Source organism: Nelumbo lutea, chromosome 2 (genome assembly GCF_056320005.1).
Source record: "Nelumbo lutea isolate HS-2025 chromosome 2, American lotus-T2T, whole genome shotgun sequence".
In the NCBI taxonomy this organism is placed as follows: domain Eukaryota; kingdom Viridiplantae; phylum Streptophyta; class Magnoliopsida; order Proteales; family Nelumbonaceae; genus Nelumbo; species Nelumbo lutea.
In genome coordinates this window covers 16,743,248-16,766,043 of record NC_142685.1, presented here as the reverse complement: position 1 = coordinate 16,766,043, position 22,796 = coordinate 16,743,248, and the positions used below count along the sequence as shown (strand labels likewise).

General features: G+C 37.1%; 3 protein-coding genes and 1 long non-coding RNA gene across 9 annotated transcripts; 3 read left to right on the top strand and 1 right to left on the bottom strand.

Moving 5' to 3' along the window:
- The first annotated feature begins 988 nt into the window (after positions 1-988).
- LOC148868862 (uncharacterized) lies at positions 989-2,025 on the top strand. Its single transcript, XR_016107017.1, has 2 exons — positions 989-1,412; positions 1,549-2,025. It is a non-coding gene; the product is annotated as an uncharacterized LOC148868862 (long non-coding RNA).
- A 2,130-nt stretch (positions 2,026-4,155) lies between these two features.
- On the top strand, positions 4,156-11,555 carry LOC148868861 (LIM domain-containing protein WLIM2b-like). Of its 6 annotated transcripts, none has more exons than XM_088972911.1 (7): positions 4,156-4,770; positions 4,850-4,896; positions 5,017-5,181; positions 7,204-7,303; positions 7,401-7,435; positions 7,562-7,651; positions 11,068-11,555. In XM_088972911.1, exons 3-7 carry the CDS (start codon positions 5,044-5,046, stop codon positions 11,281-11,283), a joined length of 579 nt encoding a protein of 192 aa, XP_088829037.1. In that variant the 5' UTR covers positions 4,156-4,770; positions 4,850-4,896; positions 5,017-5,043; the 3' UTR covers positions 11,284-11,555. The 6 variants fall into 6 exon arrangements, with proteins under 6 accessions (XP_088829037.1, XP_088829040.1, XP_088829036.1 ...); XM_088972913.1 differs by having other exon boundaries at positions 4,224-4,770; positions 5,020-5,181; XM_088972914.1 differs by lacking the exon at positions 4,850-4,896 and having other exon boundaries at positions 5,020-5,181.
- Positions 11,556-13,388: 1,833 nt separating this feature from the next.
- Positions 13,389-15,015, top strand: LOC148868860 (DNA sliding clamp PCNA-like). Its single transcript, XM_088972908.1, has 4 exons — positions 13,389-14,032; positions 14,157-14,309; positions 14,399-14,496; positions 14,639-15,015. The coding sequence occupies exons 1-4, from the start codon at positions 13,714-13,716 to the stop codon at positions 14,867-14,869; spliced, it is 801 nt and encodes a 266-aa protein (XP_088829034.1). The 5' UTR covers positions 13,389-13,713; the 3' UTR covers positions 14,870-15,015.
- Positions 15,016-16,646: 1,631 nt separating this feature from the next.
- On the bottom strand, positions 16,647-22,366 carry LOC148868859 (putative sugar phosphate/phosphate translocator At3g11320). The gene is made up of 4 exons (XM_088972907.1): positions 21,280-22,366; positions 20,627-20,730; positions 20,290-20,518; positions 16,647-17,364 (listed from the first exon to the last, which is right to left on the bottom strand). The coding sequence occupies exons 1-4, from the start codon at positions 21,718-21,720 to the stop codon at positions 17,218-17,220; spliced, it is 921 nt and encodes a 306-aa protein (XP_088829033.1). The 5' UTR covers positions 21,721-22,366; the 3' UTR covers positions 16,647-17,217.
- Between the last annotated feature and the right edge of the window lie 430 nt (positions 22,367-22,796).

The window sequence follows — 22,796 nt, the reverse complement described above, 5'->3', positions numbered from 1 at the left end:
AAGCATGGTGTTTTTTCTTGAAAATCGGTCCCAATAAACACTCACGCTTCCAAACACCATCTTAATCTCATAAAGCTCTTCTTTGCAAAAATTCCCCCACATATGCTCTGATAGCCAATACCTGTAAAACACAACAAAGTTATGATTTTCGGTTCTATTGTGAACGTTTGATTTAAGTTCAACTCAAACCGATAAGAGTTTGGATGAATTTATTTGGATTTAGTCCAACCCAATTTCTATCATAGGCCGTTCAAATCCAATTTAATTAGTTTCAATTTGGATTGGATCCAACCCAAAACTAGTCAATTGACACCCCAAAGCCTAACCCACCCTATGACTAACTCGAACCCAAGTTAGTCAGTTGTCCGTGTCAGCAGCCCTCTTCTTCCTCATGTCTTATTTTTTCTAATTTCTAATGTCTGCCATCTTGCATATTTATCTCTAACTCTCACCACCTTTTAAATACATGCACTTAATTTTTTTATCAAGCTTATTAAAATATTAATGTTTATGTAAAAAGAAAACATCTAAAACACTAATAAGAGAAAAATAGACAATAAATTAAGATAAACGACAAAAGTGTGGTAATAAAATCAATAATTAATTATAAAATCTTATTATAATTATAAATAACTATTTAATCTTATATATTATTTTTAAATATAACTTTTGTCTATTTAAATTATATTTAAAATTATAAAAACTAATATAAAATCAATTAATAAAATAATAAATTTAGTAAAAGTATTAATTTGTTTTAAAGCCCATTTAAATTCCTTTTCAAAATAATTAAAATTGGTAACAAGAATACTTGAATTAGGATTGGACTAGATCAAAAAGATAAAAAAAACTTGGATAAACTCAGCTCAATTAAAAATGTCAAAGTGCTAATTTTAGTTTAATTTCTTTTAACAAAACATTTTGTAACACAAGGGTCCCAACTACTAAAGAAATTAAAAGCAACTCCTACCAAACGTTTTAAACACTTGTTGTCTCAAAACTCGTTTCCCACAACCCATAGAACGGAGACTAAAATTCAAAAGATAACTGACATTTCATCATTTAAGGGGTGTTCCTCTTATGATTTTGTTTTTTTTTCTTTTGGAGGGAGAGAGCGTCGATTGTCGTTTGGTGTGAAGGATGGCTTCAAACACAAGGCTACCAGGTGAAAAAAAAAGGTTTGACAGGTCTTTAGATCTCGGTATTTGCTGGACGACCGCTGACCGGAGCCAACCGGTGAAACTCCGAATTTTCACAGAGCAGTATGGTGGTGGTGTTGAGCTGCTGTTAATAATTCACCTGACTGCTTTTGTGCATCCACGGAATAAAGGTGGGTTTATTGTGGTTGTGGCCTTCATGCGGGAGCAATAAATCCACTGTCCACCACCAAAACAAGCAACCGTAGCGTACTGGTACAGGCATTTTCCTTTTCTCTTTTCGAAGACAACACAGAATTGTCAAAAAAGCGTAAACTAACCCTAATTATCAATTATCACCACTTCAGCTGTCTCGGATGATCTGATCTGAGTATGTTTCTAATCAATACAGGTTTAAGGAAATACACAAAAACAAAGAAATCAACCAATCAATAATCATCATTCAATCGAGTGCTTGCGAACAGATTTGAAAAAGGTAGTCTCGGTGCCATCATGTTTTCAACCGTTTGATTGGAACATGAAAGATGCACTTGTGTAGATTCGAATTCAATGGTCGAAATCCTTGTAGCATGTGTTTTGCCATTTTAAGCCACGGTTTACTCATGGAGGGCGCCTGGATCAGAGTTCACAACTCAGAAGGAAAGAATGCGGAGCAGACGAGTTGGGAACATCAGAATCAGTGGTGAAAGTGAAAATATACGCATCCCCACAACCCCCAAAGTAGTTCAGTGCACCACAGGATTTTTATTAGGGTTTTGGGTTTTATTTAACAATAGCTTCACCAATGATTCACTATCCTCTTGAATTTTGATTTGATTTCTATGAGTGGAGTGATCAATAAAAATTCTAAGTAAATTTTATATGGGTATCTCGTACGTTGGGATAGTCTTAGGTTATGTCTTGAATTTTCAAATGTCCCACTCTAAGAATATTACAATGATAAAATTATGAAAATAGTTAGGGGTGAGAAAAAAAACTGAAAATCCAAATTGATCAAAATCGAACAGAAAAATCGGTTAACCAAACCGATGGATTCAGTGTTTTAAAAAAACGAAGGCATCGGTTCGGTTTTGGTTAATCAATATAGAAAATTGGTGTTTAATTGAACCATGGTTTTTTAAAATCAACCCGACAACCGAACCGGTTAGGGGTCCGGTTACTAGCCCGTTATGACAAAAGAAAAAAAAATTGTCAAAACCGTTTGAACGGTTAACTGGTGGTTAGGTGATCGGTTCCCGGTTTTTCTGGTCCGACCATCTGGTTTGGTTTTGAAAACCATGGACCGAACCGATTGGTATACATATATTTTTATATTATATATATGTATTATATATGTTTTTTATATATTATAAATTAATAAACATGCATTACATATAAATGTATTTATAATATATTATATATTATTTATAATATAATATAATATTTATTTATATATATCTTTATAATATATATTATAGAAAAACCAAAAAACCGATAGTTAACCGAACCAGTCAATGGTTTAACCGATTGGCTTCTGTTCGATTTCGATTATTGATTTTTACAAAAAAAGGTCCATGATTCGATTAACCAAATTGTGAGCACCCCTAAAAATAGCTATGTTGTAATTCTCTTTTTTTTTTTTTTTACTATTCTTCTTCTATTTTCATACACCAAAAGCAGAGTTGATAAAGATTCAATTTAAGTGTGAATAGTTGTAAATTATAAAAATGTTACCGCTGGTTTGCATTTGAAATCCAAATGTACAAGAAGATGGATAGTGAAAAAAAAAAGAATTAGAATATAAGGGTCTCTTCATTTTTTTGGATTTTGAGAACTAAAGAAAATTAGTCGATTGATTTTGGTTCACATTTACCAAGATATTTATGTTATTTTTTCATATTTATGTGGGATTCATAAAAGCTCTACTTTCCAGTGATGCCCATCTCCTTGGTAAATAAATAGCTTTTCCACTTGTAGGACATTGCCAATACTTGTATGGGACAAAGTTATTTATTTTAAGTATATTTTTATGATTAAAATGGTCATTGTCTTATTTATTTAAAAACAAAATATATATAAATGCACTTACCCTGATAAATATTTCATCGGAAAACAGGACTTAAGGCTGAGTTTGAAAAGAATACAAATGCAAATATGTAGAGTGCAAAACCTTATATTTTATATTATTTTAAAATATTTACCTTGTGCATATTTGTATTTGTACTGCTTCCAAACTGAACTTATTTTTTTTTTTACTTTCCATTAAATTATTTTAAAGGAGTTTAACTTAAATGTATATTTTTAACAGTTCAGCCATTAAAGTGACACATGACACATTTGAAAGTTCATGTACTAAGCTGAAACTGGCCCCAAAACATATAGGGATGCCTGTATGCATTTTACCCCCATCTGACAAAAAACATAAGAGCACAAACAAGCTTCTTTGTTCACTGAGGTGTGTGGATTGAACCCTTTGGAGAAACTACCTGAGATAAGGTCAATTTTATGATTCATATAAAGCCGTATCTAGAATTTTCATCGATAAACCATGGTTTTTAAAACCGATCTAGAGATTGAACCGGTCAGGGGTTCGGTTATTGGATCGAATGGTCAAACCGTTTGAATCGAATGATTGGCCCATTATGATAAAAAATAAATCAAATGATTGGCCCATTATGACAAAAAATAAAAAAATAAAAAAAGGATCAAAACCGTTTGAGCGGTTCAAACGATTAATCGCCCAAATCAGCGATTTACTGACCAAAATCAACGGTATTTGAAGAAAATCTGATTTTTGGGAAAGCTAAAACCAGTCACCTGAGCGGTTCCAGTTTTTCCGGTCCGACCGTCCGATTTTGAAAACCATGTCAATAACTCAAGCTGTCCGCATGGGCTCACATTGGAAAGCCAGAAGCCGCTGCGCTTCAGCCTACACCCTCCCAAACGGGCACCTAAAAAGTTAAAATGTATGGAATGGCGGGCCGACAACATATACATACGCATAAGAGCTAAAACAAGCAGGATAATAGGGAGAAAGCCGACGAGTAAAATATTCCAACTCATAAGCGCTGTCGTCAACGCAGGGTTAAGTAAAAAAAGGCGCGCTTTGATTCGTTAAGCGAGACGAAAATGGAGGGAATTCCTGTTCTCTGAAGATATTTTATCTCTCTCTCTTTTTTAATTTTCTAACCTCATCCCTCTCTCCTTTTCTCTCTCTTTCTTTTGTTGTTATAAACAAGTATAAATCCATCACTTTCCCTCTCATCCTCACTTCGCTGCCTCTGCTCGCTGCAGAAAGCGTCCAATTCCTTTTCATTTCGTCTCTCTTTTGCCCTAAAAATAATTCATACTCGTCGCGCTCCATCGGTCGTTTTTTCTCCATTGCTCCTTCCATTGATGTTGATTTTAGCTGAGTGATTGAGGGATTAACTTTTATCGTGCTCAGCATCGACGATCCATTCAATTCTGGATCTTTGACTTGACGAAGCTGAACTTAACTATACCGTTGAAGGAGATATTGTTAAATTTGTTGCTTGTTTTGGTTGTTTTTCTTTTTGATCGGGTCAACAGAGTTTGCTGGGAGGGGTTTAACCGACGATCTCTGTCTGTAAAGGCTTCAGATCGCTCTCTTTCAGTGAGTACTTTCAATTCCATTATGTTGGAATGATATTTGCAGCTCCTTACTGTAACAATTGTCCTTGTTGCGTTGAAAGGGTTTGGAGTTGGTGAGATCTTGATAGAGGCAATCCGAAGAAAAACAGTTGAAGTTTCCAACCTTTTTTTTTGTTCTATTCATTCCTTTTTTTTTTTAAGTAAATTCATTCGATCTTCCGCTCTCTCTTGTTCCTCAACTGATTGCGACCGCTTTTCATTTAAAAAGAAGAGCGTCCGATCTAGAGCTTTACCGATGGCTTTCTTCGGCGGCACGCAGCAGAAGTGTAAGGCTTGTGAGAAGACTGTTTACGTGGTCGATCAGCTGTCTGCTGATGGAGTCACTTATCACAAGTCCTGCTTCAAGTGCAGTCACTGCAAAGGTACTCTGAAGGTAAGATTTTCTGGTTCTTAGGTGAGAAATAAAGCGAGTTCATTTTCCTTTTCGATTATTATTAGCTCGAAGGTGGAAGATTTATCACTTCAAGTATATTTAACTTGTAAATCGATTAGGAACAAAGTAAAGGAAGATTTATCACTTCAAGTATATTTAACTTGTAAATCGATTAGGAACAAAGTAACATTCTACTACTTTGTGTTACATTTTAGGAGCATTGTTTGCTTACACGAATAACTTAAATCAGGACCTTTCATTTAATCTTGTTTAATATATTAGCCCTGAAATAGGGAATCATGTTACACCTCTTCTATGCACGTTACCCATCATCACCTTATTGAATAAAAAAGCCTGTGATTCCGCCCATTTTAAAGAAACACTCTGTTAATACGCATAAAAAAGATCGGTATATTTATAGTATTTGCTCTCTGCATTTGTCTATCTAAGCAAGTCCATGCATTTATGACAACTTCTCTAAATGGATGCCATATCCCCTGCACCCCTGCTCGTGAGAACCGGGTAAGATATTGCTGAGGAATACATAATTATGTCAGTTATGAGCCATCTGGAGTAAAAGAAGAGGAAATCTGTTTTCGTGATGGGGCATATTTAGTTGTCTATGATCAAAGTTTAATCAAATGTTAATTCACTTTTTGTAACGCATAGTGGATTAGTTGCATTATTTCTTGTTCATTTAAAGCTGTATGATAGCACAAAAATACATCCACTGTAGAGAAAAAAACTACAGTTTATGCCACTTTGTCTACCAAATGTTTGTATTAAACCTTGAGAATAAGTTTTATATAACGGATGTGACTATTGAGCCTAGATTCTGTCATTCTGCTCTTAACCAGGACGTTTTCCTCCTTTTTTTTTTTTTTATTCTAAACAGTAACTCATTCAACAGATTACCCTACATCAGTTTTAAATGGACACTAAATGGATAAAGGTGCATGTGGAACATGCATCAGATTCTGATATTCCTTGGATTCTTGAGTGGATACTTCTATGATTTCCCTCTTTCTCCTTGTTTCTTTGACATAAAAGAACATGTAATATGCATAATGAATTCCGATTTTTTCTCATGGAACACTTGTGTAATAAAAGTAAACTTTTACAGTACTTATGCAATTTTTAGGTGTTTTATGATACAATTGAGAAGAGGAAAAAAATAATAGTAAACACAGATTTCCGGGTCCTTTCTTTCCTGTTTTGGCTAGTCAAAATCTCATACCTGCATTGAATTCTGACTCCTGTGCCCATGTTCATCCAACACTGTTCTGCATACAATGGTATTCTAGGTGGATGGAGAGATGTCAATGGAATGAAATGAAAAGGTTTAGATGGCTTATCAGGAATATGAACCTTAGGATATAATGGGTGAGGAGGTCTGCAAATGGGATGGTGGATGCTTTGGCTAAGCAAGGGGTGAATAGGAATTTTCTGTTCAGGGCTCAAATTTAACTTGTTTTTGTTGTTTTATAGAGAGGCAGCATCTTTTTCCTCTCTATGGGATGCTTGTAAAGCTTATCATCTGAAATTCTAATTCAAGTTATTTATCAAAAAAATAGTTGTTATATTCCATTGATATCTTTCTGATTTGTTTGCGTCTATCTTGAGATGCTATTCATTCTGCCCATACAAATTTAGAACATGGTTTATGGCAGTCTTGTAGTGTATATTAGAATACGATTTTCCATCTATTGAAATCTATGATTTTGTTGAACTTTTTTGTGTTTACTGCATATTGATGTCTCACAATTATAATAATACATTGGCTTAAAGCTATGTAAACTGAAAGCTTCTAATATTATAAATAAGTGGGTAAGATATGATGCATCTGAATGCGTGCAAGTTTAGATTCATTCCTTAAGTGATAATTGAGTTTGATATCAATTAAAAAATGTAAGAAAGAGGTGTCTCACTATCATGGGAAAAATAGAAGCTTTCTGCCTATGTAGTTAAAGGTTTGACTTCAATAGAAAATTCTTACCTGGTAACTAATATTTCTGTTTTCAGCTAAGCAACTATTCCTCAATGGAAGGTGTTCTGTACTGCAAACCTCATTTTGAGCAGCTCTTCAAGGAGACTGGTAGTTTCAAGAAGAATTTTCAGTCACGTATGCCCTATTTTATGCCAATTTAAGTTTTTTTATTTGATTTAACACCAACTTTACTACTATATTTTAATTGCACAATAAATTTCATTTTTGGCAGCTGCAAAGTCGGCTGAGAAGTTAACTCCAGAACTGGTAATTTTGCTCAAAGGCACTGAATGCATCCATAATACTGATTCAATCAAAGAAATGAATGATGATGGTATGTGATGTTATTGTTTGACGTTGTCTCTCATTTTCAATGCCTTGTATGGATTGCAGACTAGGTCGCCTAGTAAAGCTGCTAGCATGTTTTCTGGTACACAAGAAAAATGTGCAACTTGTGGCAAAACTGCTTATCCTCTGGAGAAGGTAAGTTTTATTAAGCAGTGGTTCTGTTACAACGTTTTTCATTGATGGTTGCATTTGCTGTCTTTCTTTAGTTGCTGCCTTCAGGCAGGTATTTGTGCTATCCATACCTCAAAAAAAAGTTGTAGGACTTGACTTTTAAATTTCTTTATTACAGAACCTGATCTAGCAAAGTATATCAGAACTGCAATGGGCATGTCATTGTTAAGAAACTTCTCATGGGCATAAAAAATGCTGAAGGCAATCTCTTAACCAAAGAAAATCGAGTCATTTACTGTTCAATATTCCTGCCTTCTGAGCACAATGATCTTAAGTTTCTGTTTTAGATTTTGTCTCTTATACACTTTTAGTATAAGATAAGTCTACATGGTAATACTTGACTTTGACTGCTTTTTGCCATGGTTTTCAAAATCGGACTGGACCGAACGACCAGACTGGAAAAACCGGGATGTTTTACCCCAGAACCGTTATTTTGCCAAAAACCGTTGATTTGGTCAGCAAATCGCTGACCCGGGCAGTCAAACCATTTGAACCATCCAATGGTTTTGGCCGTTTTCTTTTTTATTTTTTATTTTTTATCAGAATGGCCATCCGTTCAGTTTGAACGGTTGGACCATTTGATCTGGGAACCGGACCCCTGACCGGTTCGGTTTTAAAAACCTTGCTTTTTGCTTGAGCTGGCTTAATTGGGGGGGGGTAATTGGACCAACTCTTTCATTTGATGGGTAACAGTAAAAGGATAATTCATAATGTTCCAAGCTATCCAAAAGCTGGATGGCCAAGACATTAGAAAACAGCATTATGCTGCCTACTCCTGTGGAGTACCAACCTTATGGCTCTCTTAATGATTACAAAGGGCTTTGAATATTTTAGTAATCATCAAAGACTCCTCAAAAATCATCAGACTTCAAAGCAGGTATTTTAAGATCTTGTATACTGTGGCAGCCATGAAATTTATATCTAAGTTAACTCACAAGTCTGTCAGTGATTTTCTTTTAGGTCTCTCATAACCATAGATTCCCTTTGGTAGATGATTCAATATTATTTGATAATCATTCTGTCTTTGGATACAGGATCCATTTGTGGATGTAAGACCTGTTAAATACTTATCTGACATATGCTGTACAGGACCCATAAGCTTTGACAATTGTTAGGTGACAGAAATATTCATGAACTTAAGTACAAGTCTTGTCAGTATGCGAGCAGAATGCCCAATGTTACACAGTTCTGAGATTAGTATACCATCTGAAACTTAATTTGAAGACCAGTGGTGCATGAATGGAAACAGAACTCAAATTAACAGTAGTTCTTCATCTTTGATTATCCAAAGCCCTTCCTTTACCCCACAAAGCCCACCACCAGATTAAAATTTGTAGAGCCCCTACCCCATCCTACATCACTCCACCTTTGTCCTTTAAAACCTTGGATCATACTAAGCAATGTTCTTTTAGTGGGAAAACTCTTTGATAGGTCACTCACTTTTTGCTGGTTAGTAATCCTTGATAAATAGAACTGAGTGCTGGACTCCTTTGCTGAAGTTCAGGGGGATAAAGTGCAGGTCCTACTTTCTTGATTTTGGTCTTACAACAATTTATCCTTCATTTAACAAACATACAGTAGACCTAAGAGGATTTATGCTCTCAATTTGCTCAGAAAAAATGTATATATAATTAACTTCAATTATCTTCCACCGAGCCACCAAGGAATGAATTTTAAAAGCCCTCAAACATTAATCTCTTGCTCTAAATGAATGTGATTTGGTTTAGTCTACAGGAAACCATATTTGACAAATAATCTATTACTAGTCCCAAAGATGAAAGTTATTTGTAGAGCCCAAAGTTCGCTTGTTCCCTTTGTTGTGGTCTATAAGATACTGAAGATCTTTTCTTATAGTTTATGAGACATCTGAAGAGGGAGAAGTTTATTGAGCTACCATTTATCGGTCACTCTTTGTAGCCTAAAGCAGGCTTGAGAAGAATTCAGGGCTTACTCCATTTGATCTTGGTCTACAGGAGACTTGTTTTTTCAAGAAGTTATTGAAGGAATTTGAAACTGAGAAATACTTCTTGTATTCATTCTCTCTCTCTCTCTCTCTCTCTTAATTTATTTGAAATGGTGAAGGTTCAATACTTTTGTAATCTGTAGGATGCAGCAGGACTCAGCACCTTTCCCCTTTGTTTTTTGATCTTCAAGAGGCATTCCTCTGTCTGTTTCCTCCAGATGTTACAGACTGGGACAAGTTCTAATTCCCTGGTTCTTCATTTGTCAGATTTAGAGAGTTTGTTGAATCAAAATTTGTTTGTAGCCCATAGGAGCCTAATTACTAAAAGGAATCAAAATTTTCGTCCACATAGATGCCCATGTTGCAGGGGAGTTCATAGGGTTGATTAGCATTGTATGTTTGAAACAAATATGATAATCATCCTTTTAAACAAGCGAAATTTTTTATTAGAAGAAGAAAATACAACTGGGTGAAACTTTACCTGAACTCTTTTCCAACACAAAAATCTTTTGCTATTCCTGCCTTTTCAAGTTTCCTAGTTTTCTCTCCTTGCACTTCGATCTTCTTCCTTGTTTAGTATCTTCCTTTCTCTCTAGGGCACCCTGTCTTGTGTCTCATTTCATTTGGCAATCTTTCTTTAATGACTAGGTTAGGCATATAGATTGATGCCACCTGTCTTGGGTTACAAATTTGAATTCCCATCATGTGGGCTAGTCTTTGGGTTTATTAGTTTATGAGTAACTTCTGCCAGAGGGTAAGGGTGTCAATGGACCGGTTTTGGACTGGACCCTGTCCAGTCCAAAATCAATTTGGTCGGATTGGACCAATCCAGTCCAAAATATTTATTAGATTGGACTGGACCTGGTTCATCCTTAATAAATTTATATTGGATTTGGTTGGATTAAGCCAATATCTGGTCCATTGATATAAGATAAGAATATAGGTGTCAAAGGACCGGGTTTGGGTTGAAAGCAATCTAAATTAAAACAAATTTGAACAGACTAGACAGTCCGGACATTGAATTGGGCCGGTCCAAAATGGTCCAAAATATTCATTGGATTGGATTGGACCTGGTCCATTTGTAATGGACTCACATTGGACTGGATCGCATTGGACCAAATCCAGTCCAGTTGACACCCCTACCAGAGGGGCATTGGATTGGTAGGTCAGTGGAGGTTGTAGATTGGGTGGTATTCATTCTAGTGGTGTAGTTGCAAGTAAAACTGGGATTCATCAACTATTTGTATTAAAAAAATCCGATTCAGCAGCTGCGTTACTGCTTTTGGGTTACATCTTACTGTTTTCAGTAAACTGAGCTCATTTTCACAAACTTTCAGATACATAGTTTTACTGATATATGATACAAGTTCAACTCACCAAATATATAAACTCAGTTTGTTGTACCAAATTTTTTCAGGTAACAGTGGAGAGCCAGGCCTACCATAAGTCCTGCTTCAAGTGTTCCCATGGTGGCTGCCCAATTACCCCATCAAACTATGCTGCTCTGGAAGGCATTCTTTACTGTAAGCACCATTTCTCCCAACTTTTCAAGGAGAAAGGGAGCTACAACCATCTAATCAAGTGTGCATCCATCAAGCGCCCAGCCGCCTCAGTTCCAGATGCTCGACCCTGATACCCTAATTTATATAAAGAAGATTATGTTGTCCTTGTCCAACACGGTTTCCGTGTTTGATGGAGTCCATTACCCGTCAGGGTATGATTTCTCTTGATGTCTGTTTGATTTTCTGTTCTGGGAACTGGCAAACTTGATTCTCTTCGTTTTCTTTCCGCCGATCTTTGTGAGCATTGTTGTGCATTGGATTCATGAGATGTGAATTTGCAGTGCTTACCTGCAAATGCCATCATCATTATATCAAGTATAACTAGAGTTTTGGCTTGTTGTTTCGTCCTTGTTATTGATTTGATGCGAGAGAGCTTGTCTGAAGACAGGTGTTGCTTCACAGAAGCTAGCGTGGAATGGTTAAAAGATGATATTTTCAAGTCTTGTTAATTTGTTTTTATTATTGATTTGATGCGAAGGAACTGGATATAACTATATAAGACGCCTGGTTCATGCAACCATATTAACCTGAGTATGTTTATTTATTACTTTTATCAAGGCAAAGTGAAGGAGTTGGGGGAGGGGGTGGTGATAGCCAGACCATGATCCCAATTCCCAATCACTTGGAACCGACGAACCGTCCACGGGCTTTTTCAGCTGAGCCATCTGGCACCCTCAACTCAACTCAACTAAGCTAATCTATAGCCTTGTTCCAGCTCCCAAGGGTGAGAACATTTGCACATTTTTTGCTACAAAAAATTAACAAATTCGGGCAAAAGTACATCAAAAGGCTGTCATTGCTTTTCAACAAATATCTTATAATCCTTTTCCAACTAATTATTGAAAGCTTAAAAAAAAAAGATATCGATCTCTCTTCGGTGGGATTGATCTTTTTGTTGGCAATTATCATTTGTCATGGCTCCTATTTAAGTATCTCATAAATGCCTATGTAACCATCAAGGTTGATCTTGAGGTGTCTCCATCTTTACAAATTTGTGAAATTAATATGGGAAAATAACAGTATCCCTTAAATTTTTTATTAACTGATCATATCCATCGGATGTTTCAATCTTTTCCTTGGCCGTGCCTCTCTCTCCCTTAGAATATTTTTGGGGTTGGCACAGCACAGCTCACGGCCCAGTTTGCATGGGCCCGTGCCATGTTGGTCCGTGGGTAGAGTTTTAAGTTAGTTTGAGCCGTGGATCAGATCAAAATTATTTACTTAAAAAATTAATGAAAAAATCTTAAAATTTTTATTTTATATAAATTCTAATGTATACAATTGTTTATATATACAATAATTAAATAAAATAGTATAATAAAATTGAAAATGATCATTTATTTTATTAATAAATTAATATTATATATATGGGCTGTGCCAATACATGAGTTGCAAGCGGTACAATGCACTTGACCATGCCATATTGGCCCGGCCTACGGACCTGAAACCCCAAATCCAACACGACGGACCCGTGAACCATCATGCCAAGCCATGAGTGATATAACCCAATTTACACCTCTACGGTCCCTTACATGTTGATATCATTTTCTAAACAATGACAACAATAATAATGAGAGTGAATTTACTAAAACTTCCCAGTCGAACCAATTGGACTACTGAAGTATAATGAATCTAGGTTCTATTTGGTGGTAGCCAAGCCACCTGACTATGTTAATTGTGTCGTAAAATGCCATTAATATGATTATACGATTAAACTGTTCTCTATCATTGTTAAGATTTTGCCTAAAATATTCATGAATTTGCCATGGATGAATTGTGATCTTTTGATTCTTTTCCTCACGTACAATTACAATTGAAAACTTGTTGATGCGTGGAATAATATGAAATTCAGTTTTTATTTTAGATGAACCTAAACTATAGCGCTTTCATTTGTTTCACCTTCAATCATCCTACTTCTTTGTTCTTTTCTAAGAAAAAGCCATTAGACTGCTCCTTACTTGGCGCTCCTTACACCGTCCTCACGGTCACAGCCACATCATAACATAGTTACGGGAGATGTTTCCTTTTCGTTTCCGATATGCGACCGGTATATACTGTGACTCCGTGAGGTCGGTGTGAGGAGCGACCAGTGAGAACATATCCGGACTCCTTCAAACCTCCTACTCCCTTCAGGAAAAAAAAAGTTCATTAGGTACCTGATACCGCCAAATCGGGTAGCCCATTCTCCATAGCCCCCAAATGTGGCGGGAAAGAATAGTTTAGTTTCCCGCCAAATAGCAGATTTAGGTTTCGATACTCGCAGACCTGACCCGCCACATAAATAGAAAACGCCTTCACTCCCCGCTTTCCCTTGTTCTTCCTCTTCTTTCTCATTAGAGTGTCCTTATTTTCGCTCTTCACACTTGCATTCATTTCCTTCCCTCGCAAACTTCTGGGAACCCTAAGTTTTTTGCCCTTCGTTTTCTCTTATATTATCCCGTTTCCTATCCTTCTTTTCTTCATTAGAGAAGAGTTAAGATTGAGAGAGAGATACAGAGAAGATGTTGGAGCTCAGGCTGGTACAGGGGAGTTTGTTGAAGAAAGTCTTGGAAGCGATCAAAGACCTGGTGAACGATGCCAACTTCGACTGCTCGGCCACCGGGTTCTCACTCCAGGCCATGGATTCCAGTCATGTGGCTCTGGTGGCCCTCCTCCTTAGATCGGAGGGCTTCGAGCATTACCGCTGCGACCGGAATCTCTCCATGGGCATGAACCTCAACAACATGTCCAAGATGCTAAAGTGCGCCGGTAACGACGACATCATCACCATCAAGGCCGATGATGGCAGCGACACTGTCACCTTCATGTTCGAAAGCCCTAGTAAGTTTTCAATTCTTTTACCTTTTCTTGCTATTTTATCAAGATCTTGAGGAAGGAAATCTGAGAGAAGGGCGCATCAATTCCATTTATTGATCTCAGCTTCTTGCTTTTGTTTGCATCATAGATCAAGATAAGATTGCTGATTTTGAGATGAAACTGATGGACATCGATAGTGAGCATCTTGGAATTCCCGAAGCAGAATACCAAGCCATCGTTCGTATTCCGTCAGCTGAGTTCGCAAGGATTTGCAGGGATCTCAGTAGCATTGGGGATACCGGTAAAAACTCCAGTTTCCATTACCACTATAATTTCCCCTTTTTCATTTTATTGTTCAAAATTCAATTTTGGGGTTGTGGGTGGTGTCAGTTGTGATCTCGGTGACAAAAGAAGGCGTGAGGTTCTCCGCACGAGGTGACATCGGGGCTGCAAATATTGTCTGCCGGCAGAATACAACCGTGGATAAGGTGTGTTTGTGTTTCTTTTATAGTTTAAATTTCAAGAACTCTCCATTAACGACTGTAAATCATGGAAACTTGGGTGATAAATTTATAATTGACTAATGGGTCGTTTCTGTTGAATATATTCGTTTGGGATGAAATGTAACAGCCGGAGGAAGCTACCATCATAGAGATGCAGGAACCAGTGTCATTGACGTTTGCTCTAAGGTACATGAACTCCTTCACCAAGGCGACCCCATTATCAAACACAGTGAGCATCAGCTTGTCTTCGGATCTCCCTGTTGTGGTCGAGTACAAGATAGCTGAGATGGGTTATATCAGGTTCTATTTGGCACCCAAGATCGAAGACGAGGAAGAAGGGACCAAGCCTCAAACCTGATGAAATTCTGGACTGAATGCTACCCTAATTAATAGTTAGAGGGGCTCTAACATGTTTACTGGTGTATGCTTTTGTTTATCATTCTTGTAAGTTCTGCTGTTGGTTACCTGAAACTTTGGTTAATCAAATATTATCGGTTATGAGCACAGGATTCCTCCCAACCTATTTGATATAATCACTACTTCACTGTTATACAAGAGCTCATAAGAACGTCTGTGTTGACATCTCTGTGTTAATCCTTGGGAAGAGATGTCAAACTCGTTGATGGGTAATTTTAGATTTTATTGCTGAATATCCATCTTTTTTGACAAGTGCTCTACCAACATAATTTGCCTAAAGAAGCCTGCACAAGAAATTTATCCATTGAATTCTGAGCGCAAAATTTATTCATTCCATTGAGGCATTTGTATTATTTTCTAATTAGCATTTTTCTTAATGTTTGAAAGTTTAGATTGATTTATTCGTTAAAATACCTAGTGAAACTAATGGAAGGAAGGACTACTAAGTTTGAAGTACCTACAACTGAAGTCATCGGTGTATTGTTAGTAAACCTAATTATTTTTTAACCTAGAGCAATTAGTGCAACACTGTAACCTGCTGGATCCTTGTATCTCATTCATGCCTAGAATTAATACCATGCAGGGTGTGTTTCCATCGTGAAGCATGCAATATTCCTATCCGATTTTATTTTTTGTAAATACTGAAAAATCCAATTGTATTTGATTCATGCCATCCTTTTACGTAATCGGATTGGATTTGAGTTTTAGAATATGCATCTATTTAATACTTGGATTGAATGTGGATTTAACTCTTATAGATTAACATGCAAGGCCAATTAAATTTTACATATTTGTATTTATATGAATTTGTCCTACAGGTGTTGCCTAAGGGATGTGATTTTCTTGAATTGATGCATGGAAAAGGAATGTTTTAAAAAACGACCCGGAAACGAAACCGTTTTGGTCACTGGTCTGATCATCCGGTTTGAATGGATGGTTTGTTCTGATAAGAAAATTTAAAAAATAAAAAATAGTCAAAACTGTTGAAGGGATTGATGGTTCAACGGTTCAACTGCCTGGGTCAATGTTTTGTTGATTTTTTCAACAGTTTTTGACCAGATTCTGGGTTTATATAAAAATGGAATCAGTTGCCTCGATGATTTGCGGGCTGGGTTTATGTAAAAATTAAACCAGTTGCCTGGATGATTCCTGGGCTGAACGGTCCAACCATATGGGTCAATGGCAGTTCAAAAACAGTGGAAAAGAATCAATTAATCCGTAGATCTGGCCAATCTCTAGCATCTTTAACCATTCAATTATGCTTTGCTAGGAAGCTGAGTTTCGCATGTTTAAAACCAAGTGCATGTTCTGGTTGATGATCCTCGGGGTCAATTCAGCATTACTTAGAATTTATTGTCATTGCTTCAATTAGGTAAGAACAATTTTTCTTGGCTAGTCAAAGGTTTTAGAAATACCAAAGGCACTGAAAAAAGGGTCTCCTAACAGATTCGAGTTCAATTTAAGTAAAGAGAAAAATGTTTTCACCTCTTTGATTCTTCATTCTTGGAGTTGGAGACGCACAATACGGAAATGTTATCAACCTAAATGTGTGACAAATGCCAATTGTATAGCAAGAAACTTTAGTGGAACTCTGAAAGCTTTGTAATCGGTTCACAAAAAAATTCAGCCATTCCACATTTGATAACCATTCATTCCCTTCCATTCAGCTAGTAGATACATTTTTTTTTCTCTCAACTAATAGGATACTACAACTCATGTTTAAACAGAACAGTGAAAATGTAACTGCATATATCAGAACCTCCAAAGACAAAAGTATTCTCTCCTATACATATTAAGAAACATTTTACAGCACCTATACCACATGACTCAGTTTTCAATACCTGAGCAAAAGGATAAAAAATAAGAAATAAAAATTAATAGTAAAAATTATCGCAACATCTTTCATTAATTAATGAAGGGATGATAGACTAAAAACACACTGATCGGGCTGCAACTTAATTCCGCACCCCAAAGAATAGCATTCTTCCATTACCCCAAGATGGGAAGAAATGACAGACCAATCAGTCGTTTTATTGAGAATTCCCTACGTTCGTCTAAGCTGGTGGTTGCTGTTTTTTTTTTGGTAAGCAGTGGTTTCTGTTGATACAGGCGGAAACCCTCTTCCTGGCTTCCCCCGAAAACCAAGAAAAGAAGAAAGAATTTGAAGGGCACAATGTATGGCCCTGCAAGAACTTGTGTCCCAATCTCCCGCTAAGAATGTCGCTGTTCTCTCAAAAAAAGACAAAAAGGAAGGAAAACGTGCTTGCACGGTGTTCCTGGATAAATGTTTCACTTGTTCCTTTTCTTGGCTTCACTGTAAAGGACTACACCAAATACTGTGAGAGTGTAACCAAGCATTCCAGTCACTGAGACGGGATTTCTGAAGATTAGAATTGATACTACCACAGCCACAGCCCCTTTTGCATTCCCCAGCACCTGGAAAAGAGGATAATCTCAAAATCAACACCAAAATCCAACAAAAGAATTTCTCAAGAAATGTAAATTGGCAGAAGAGAACAGACATTTTCTTTTATGATATTTTGGCTCAGTATTAACAGAGTGTTGACAACTGGTTTCATCACAAACCCTTAAAGTGACGAAGTAAAACCATATGCTCTATCATTTTAAATAATCAGAAATATTGATCCGTTTTTATCAAAGAAACATTTTAAATAATTAGATAGAAACACAAACAAATAAAACTTTAAAATAACTTTATGATTGACTAGTTGTTTATTGATTAGTTGACGAGACCTAGTCGATGCTTAGTCATCCCAGGTGACTGCATTTTGAGAGTCGACCAACTAGTTAGTGGTGCAGTCAGTCTGGCCCTCATCTTACTAGCTGGATAACAAGTTGATACTTCGATAAAAATACTCATGCCAACACAAACTTATACTAGTGACTTTGATGCTCAACCAAGTAGATGTAATGAGGGAAGCTTCCTAGAAGGGTGACTAATGACACAAGTGTTGAATCTGTTGATATAGAGCTAAGGCCATCCTCCACCATGATCTTGGAGCCATTAGGACCTACTAAGAGTTCAATAGGTGTGTTTATGCATAGACCCAAGCACTACAGGCCTCGCCTGGGAGGGATTAAGCTTTGGTTGAGTTGCTTTTGCAGAGCTGCTTAGGAGAAACTAAAAGAAGCTTCAATGGAGAGTTGTGTCAAGTGGTCAAAAAAACAGTCAATTTGGGCTTTCTGGAATTTTTACCAAACACTACTTTGGCTTTTGAGTGGACCCAGCCTCAAAGCCAAAAGAAGCAATATGAAGGCCCTCCAAAATGGGCATACAATCACAGGCAGCTATTAGAAAACAACAGACCTACAAAACTAATTGCGGTTTTCTTAAGAGTGAGGCTGCACCTCAAGCCTCTAATTGGGCTTATTTGTAACAGTTGATTAATGAATTAATTTTCAATTACCAAAAAAAAAAAAAAAGAAGAGGCTGGGAGGAGCAATACCTCCAATGTTAGGCCTGAAGCCTGATAGCAGGGGAGTAAGGTTCTTCGTAATGGAGAACGGTTTGAACACAAAATTTGAAAGGAAGTAAGCTTTTGAGATTTCCCTTCATATTAGGCTTATAATCCAAAACAAAGAACAGATATCACAAATTTTGGCAATGCTAAGCTAAAGGATGAATGCTTAATAACATTTAAAAGTGGGATCAAACATAAGTCAAATAGATTTTTCCTTACTATGGGAAAATCAATATTTTGGAAAACTTGTAGAAAAAATGACATTTTCTTTGTCTTTCCCCGAATTGGTATTCCTTGTGTAAGGCCCATAATGAGGACTGTTTCCATTTGCTGATTTCATGTTCCTTTTCTACAGCCTTATGGAGTTGGAGCCTTAGTTTATTTGGAGGTAGTTCACCAATCTTGTCTTCAATCAACATTTAAATGTCTTTCAATTGTTGAATTCTCAGTCGATTTGGTGTTTGTAATTGGGGTTGATCCCAGTCTTGTCCTTTCCATGGCAGGAAATAACAAAATTACCTTACCAGTCTTGTGCTTTGTAATTGGTGTTTGTATCTTCAATTTTCCTAATAAAATTACCTTACCATTTCCAAAAAAAGAGGTGTCCACATCAAAAAGTTGTTAGAGACTCATGAGGCGGGAAATAACAAACATTGTAACTATTTGAATCGAATCACTACTCTATACATATATAAGGCTAGTTTAATCTTTAGAAAGATTTTGAATGGTGAATTTTCCAAGAACTCTCTTATTCTTCCCTAGTTCCCCTTCTTTAATTTCTTTGACATCACTTGAAACCTTGTGAAGTCTGACCTCAATCTGATCAATTCTGGATTCTACAAATTAGGCCAGCTGATAGGTCACTGCCTATCTTAGGCTTCCTTCAAGGGGAAACCAATCTCAGAGAGAGAGAGAGAGAGAGAGAGAGAGAGAGAGATTGGAAAATTCACTGTTCAAAATCTTTCTACAAATTAGGCCAGCCTAATATATGTATAAAGTAGTGATTTGAATCAGATAGTTACAACATGTTTGTTATTTCCCTCTTCCTGAGAGTCTCTAACAACTTGTTGAAGTGGACACCTTTTGTAAACTTGCTTGATAGAGAGAATGCCACATACAATAGGTTGGTGTAGTCCCTGGCTCGAGCTGGGCCTGATATTCTTGGGCTCTTGACATTCCTTAACACATCCAAACTGGAGTGTAGTGTTGAGTGGGCAAGGGTTTGCTAGGATGGTCCCCATAAGGAAGGACCAAACCAACGAATACAAGATAGCACATATAAAGAATCTCCATAAAGAGGATCTCCAAAGGAGGTATTATTCTTGCCATGTACAAATGTAAAAGAGGATTCTTTGCTCACGATTTGAGAAATCTAATAAAATAAAAATATTCAAAAAGAGCAACTTTCTACAGGGGTGTTGGTAGGAACTCAAAACCAAAATCTACTAGACCAAAAATCTTTTTGAACACAAAAGAAAATCTCTAAAATGCCCGGATGTATAACATTTAAAACCTGACAGAAATTAACTTTAAGACTGCAATACTAGTCTTGATTCTTGACTATCATACAGACAAACTAGTTCTTCTACCTGTAGTGATGACTAAACAGTCTAAAGCATGACAAGTGCTGATCACCTAGAAAACCCACATGGAAGGCATTGATAGGAAAAGTTTCATGCAACACTGTAGCAAGGTCCACCATGCATATAACCAATCAGATAATGGTCAGAATTCCATAAGATCCCACAACAAAAAAGTGATACATTAAATGTTCTATTTAAAAGTTATATTCTCTTGTTAAGGGAAAATAATAATAAGTTTGGTGGGAATATTATAACATAGAAAGAAGCATGCATCTGAAAGGAGGCACGGGGTATACCTGAAGAGTTAAAGCGCTGGTGTGTTTAGTGACCAAGAAATTGGTCAAGTTTACAAAATATGCCAGTGAAGAATTGAAGAGAAGATACCAAATGATCTTGACATCATCCCTTGCAAGCGCTAGTGTGATTCCAACCACATTTTCCTCCATAAAAAGTGTTGCAGGAAGAAGGAATAAAACAGCTATCGGAGCCATGTAGAGAAGGAGGTTCATGGAATTCAGCTTTTCCCTAGGCAATGTGAATAACATTTCAGTAAAGCTACCCAGTTTCAGAATATTTTCAAATGAAACGCAAAATCTCATGCCACAACTTTAGATTAGAATGACAAATCATTACCCTTCAGAAGAGAGCAAAATCCCTTGAAGAACTGATTTGAGTGCCCTTGCAGCCGTAGCACCAACGCACATTATAAACCCAAATAGATGGAAACTTGGTTCACCCTATAGTCATGATGATTAACAATTTTCGAGTTTTAGAAAAGAATCCGTTTAAAAAGAAAAAAAAATAAGAAAATAGCCAAGAAACAATATCTATGACCAATCGATTGATGGAGAAAATGTGTCAGTAACAAGATGGAAAAGAACTGAAGTAGTAATTAAAGGCTCCTCAACCAAATTAAGACATAAACTTTATTTGACAAGGCCTACCCATGCCCATGTTCAATTGCAGAAATCCTAATACGACTTAATAAATTGGTAGCAAGAAATACGTCGTGAAATGCGAAGAAACGCATTTTACTTTCATATTTCAGCATCGTGCGTTTTTATCTCCTCTATCTTTCCCTTTTCTTTGGTTGGTAAGATGGACTAAGACACCATTATTCTTCAGTAACCAAAACAAATAATTTAAATCCATAATAGAAAATTACAACTATAACAACTCAAATCCATCAAACCAAAACCATTTTGCTATTCAGACGGCCAATCCGTCCTGAGGGATCATCAAGATGAATTAAAAGATATATCGAAAAAAAAAAGAGGAGCTCTCACCCCGCTGGCGATGATAACCCCAGTAACGACAGGAATGAGGGTGACATAAGTGATCCAAGCCTCCCTCTTCACCGTCATGATGTAGGCGAATACGGCTGTAAAGAATGGCGTAGTAGCACCAATTGCTTGGTTGAATGACACTGGAAGGAATCTAAGCGAGATATTTCCACTTACAACGGAGGCGCAGAAAATAAGACTAAGGGCAGCGATCTTCATGAACTGGACGCGGGATCGGATGGTCTGCATGGGAACCATCTTCATCCAAGCAATTGCAATGTAGCTGAGCAACGAACAAGCTGTCATGTGGCACATTGTAAGGAAGATCGGATACTTGAAGCCATAGTTGCTGAGGAGGTACTTGTTAAGCAACAAAACCCCGATGTTCGACGAGTACCACGCCGTCACGAGCCCGATCGTGAACCAACGGTTCGAGGCCTTCATTGGATAAGAGATTGAACTCTAGGGTTGGGTTTCCCTATTCTTTTCTCTCAAATCTGTAAGAAGGGAGCTCGTGGCAGAGGAGACGTCGCCGAACCTCCTATAGGAAGAGCATGGATCTGCGGGGTTCAGGGTTAGGTTTTCTGAGGATGAATGGAGGGAGGACGGTGAGAGAAGACGAACAGAGATCTGGAAATGGAAATGAGCATTCGTGATTCTAATGACAATAGGAGATCAAGAAACGACGGGGAATTATCGTCCATCGATCCGAGTAGAGTCTCATGAGAGATTGTCTGAAATTAAATGTCTGAAAGATTGAACACGACGACAGAAACTCCTTCTACTGGACAGAGACAGATAGATGGATAGATAGAGATAGAAAAAGGAGGGAACAGGGAAGAGAACTATCAACTAGCTTGAAACAGAAACAGTGGAGGTAAACGCGGATGGGAGTTTTCTTTTTTCTTTTCTTACAATAAAATATGTAATTTTGTTGTGTTTATTTATTTATTCTATGTAAAAGGAAGTATTTCACAACGATGGTTTGAAATTAGAATGGAGAAAACGAGGAGCAGGAGGGACACAAATTATTCACAATGCGCGCCTCACACCGATTTTACAGCACCGCACATCGAGAACATCTCCCGTCTTTAAATTTATTATTAATGGGAGATGCTCTTATTATAGAGATCGGTATGAGACGCGCTTTGTGAAGAGCAGATCTCAATTCCTCCACTTAGCACCGTTTCGACTTTCGTTGGACCTACTAAGGTGATTTCCTTCGCGTGGGTCCCTTGTTCTCGTGACTCGTTAGTGACGACTGATGTCACGATCTATCTACTGGAATGGGACCCATTAAACGGAGGGTTATAACTTATAACCACTCCGAGATCGGCTTCTATCATATGATAAAACTGTGTTCATACCGTCTTTTTTTTTTTTTTGTGTTCATACCGTTCTAACAGTCTTTTCATTCTTACGTTGAGAATATTTACTCATGAAATAGAGCACACAAATACTACGAGAATATTTTATATGTAAAGTAATAAAGGGTGCTAGAACCGGCATTACCCTGACTT

Coding starts and splice junctions, on each gene's coding strand:
- LOC148868859 (XM_088972907.1), bottom strand. CDS start 21,720: ATGAAGGCCTCGAACCGTTGGTTCACGATCGGGCTCGTGACGGCGTGG. Junction 20,731..21,279: donor GGGTTATCATCGCCAGCGGG/GTGAGAGCTCCT, acceptor TCATGACTATAG/GGTGAACCAAGTTTCCATCT. Junction 20,519..20,626: donor ATTTTGCTCTCTTCTGAAGG/GTAATGATTTGT, acceptor CACATTGCCTAG/GGAAAAGCTGAATTCCATGA.
- LOC148868861 (XM_088972914.1), top strand. CDS start 5,044: ATGGCTTTCTTCGGCGGCACGCAGCAGAAGTGTAAGGCTTGTGAGAAG. Junction 7,304..7,400: donor CAAGAAGAATTTTCAGTCAC/GTATGCCCTATT, acceptor CATTTTTGGCAG/CTGCAAAGTCGGCTGAGAAG. Junction 7,436..7,561: donor AGAAGTTAACTCCAGAACTG/GTAATTTTGCTC, acceptor TATGGATTGCAG/ACTAGGTCGCCTAGTAAAGC.
- LOC148868860 (XM_088972908.1), top strand. CDS start 13,714: ATGTTGGAGCTCAGGCTGGTACAGGGGAGTTTGTTGAAGAAAGTCTTG. Junction 14,033..14,156: donor CTTCATGTTCGAAAGCCCTA/GTAAGTTTTCAA, acceptor TTTGCATCATAG/ATCAAGATAAGATTGCTGAT. Junction 14,310..14,398: donor CAGTAGCATTGGGGATACCG/GTAAAAACTCCA, acceptor GGGTGGTGTCAG/TTGTGATCTCGGTGACAAAA.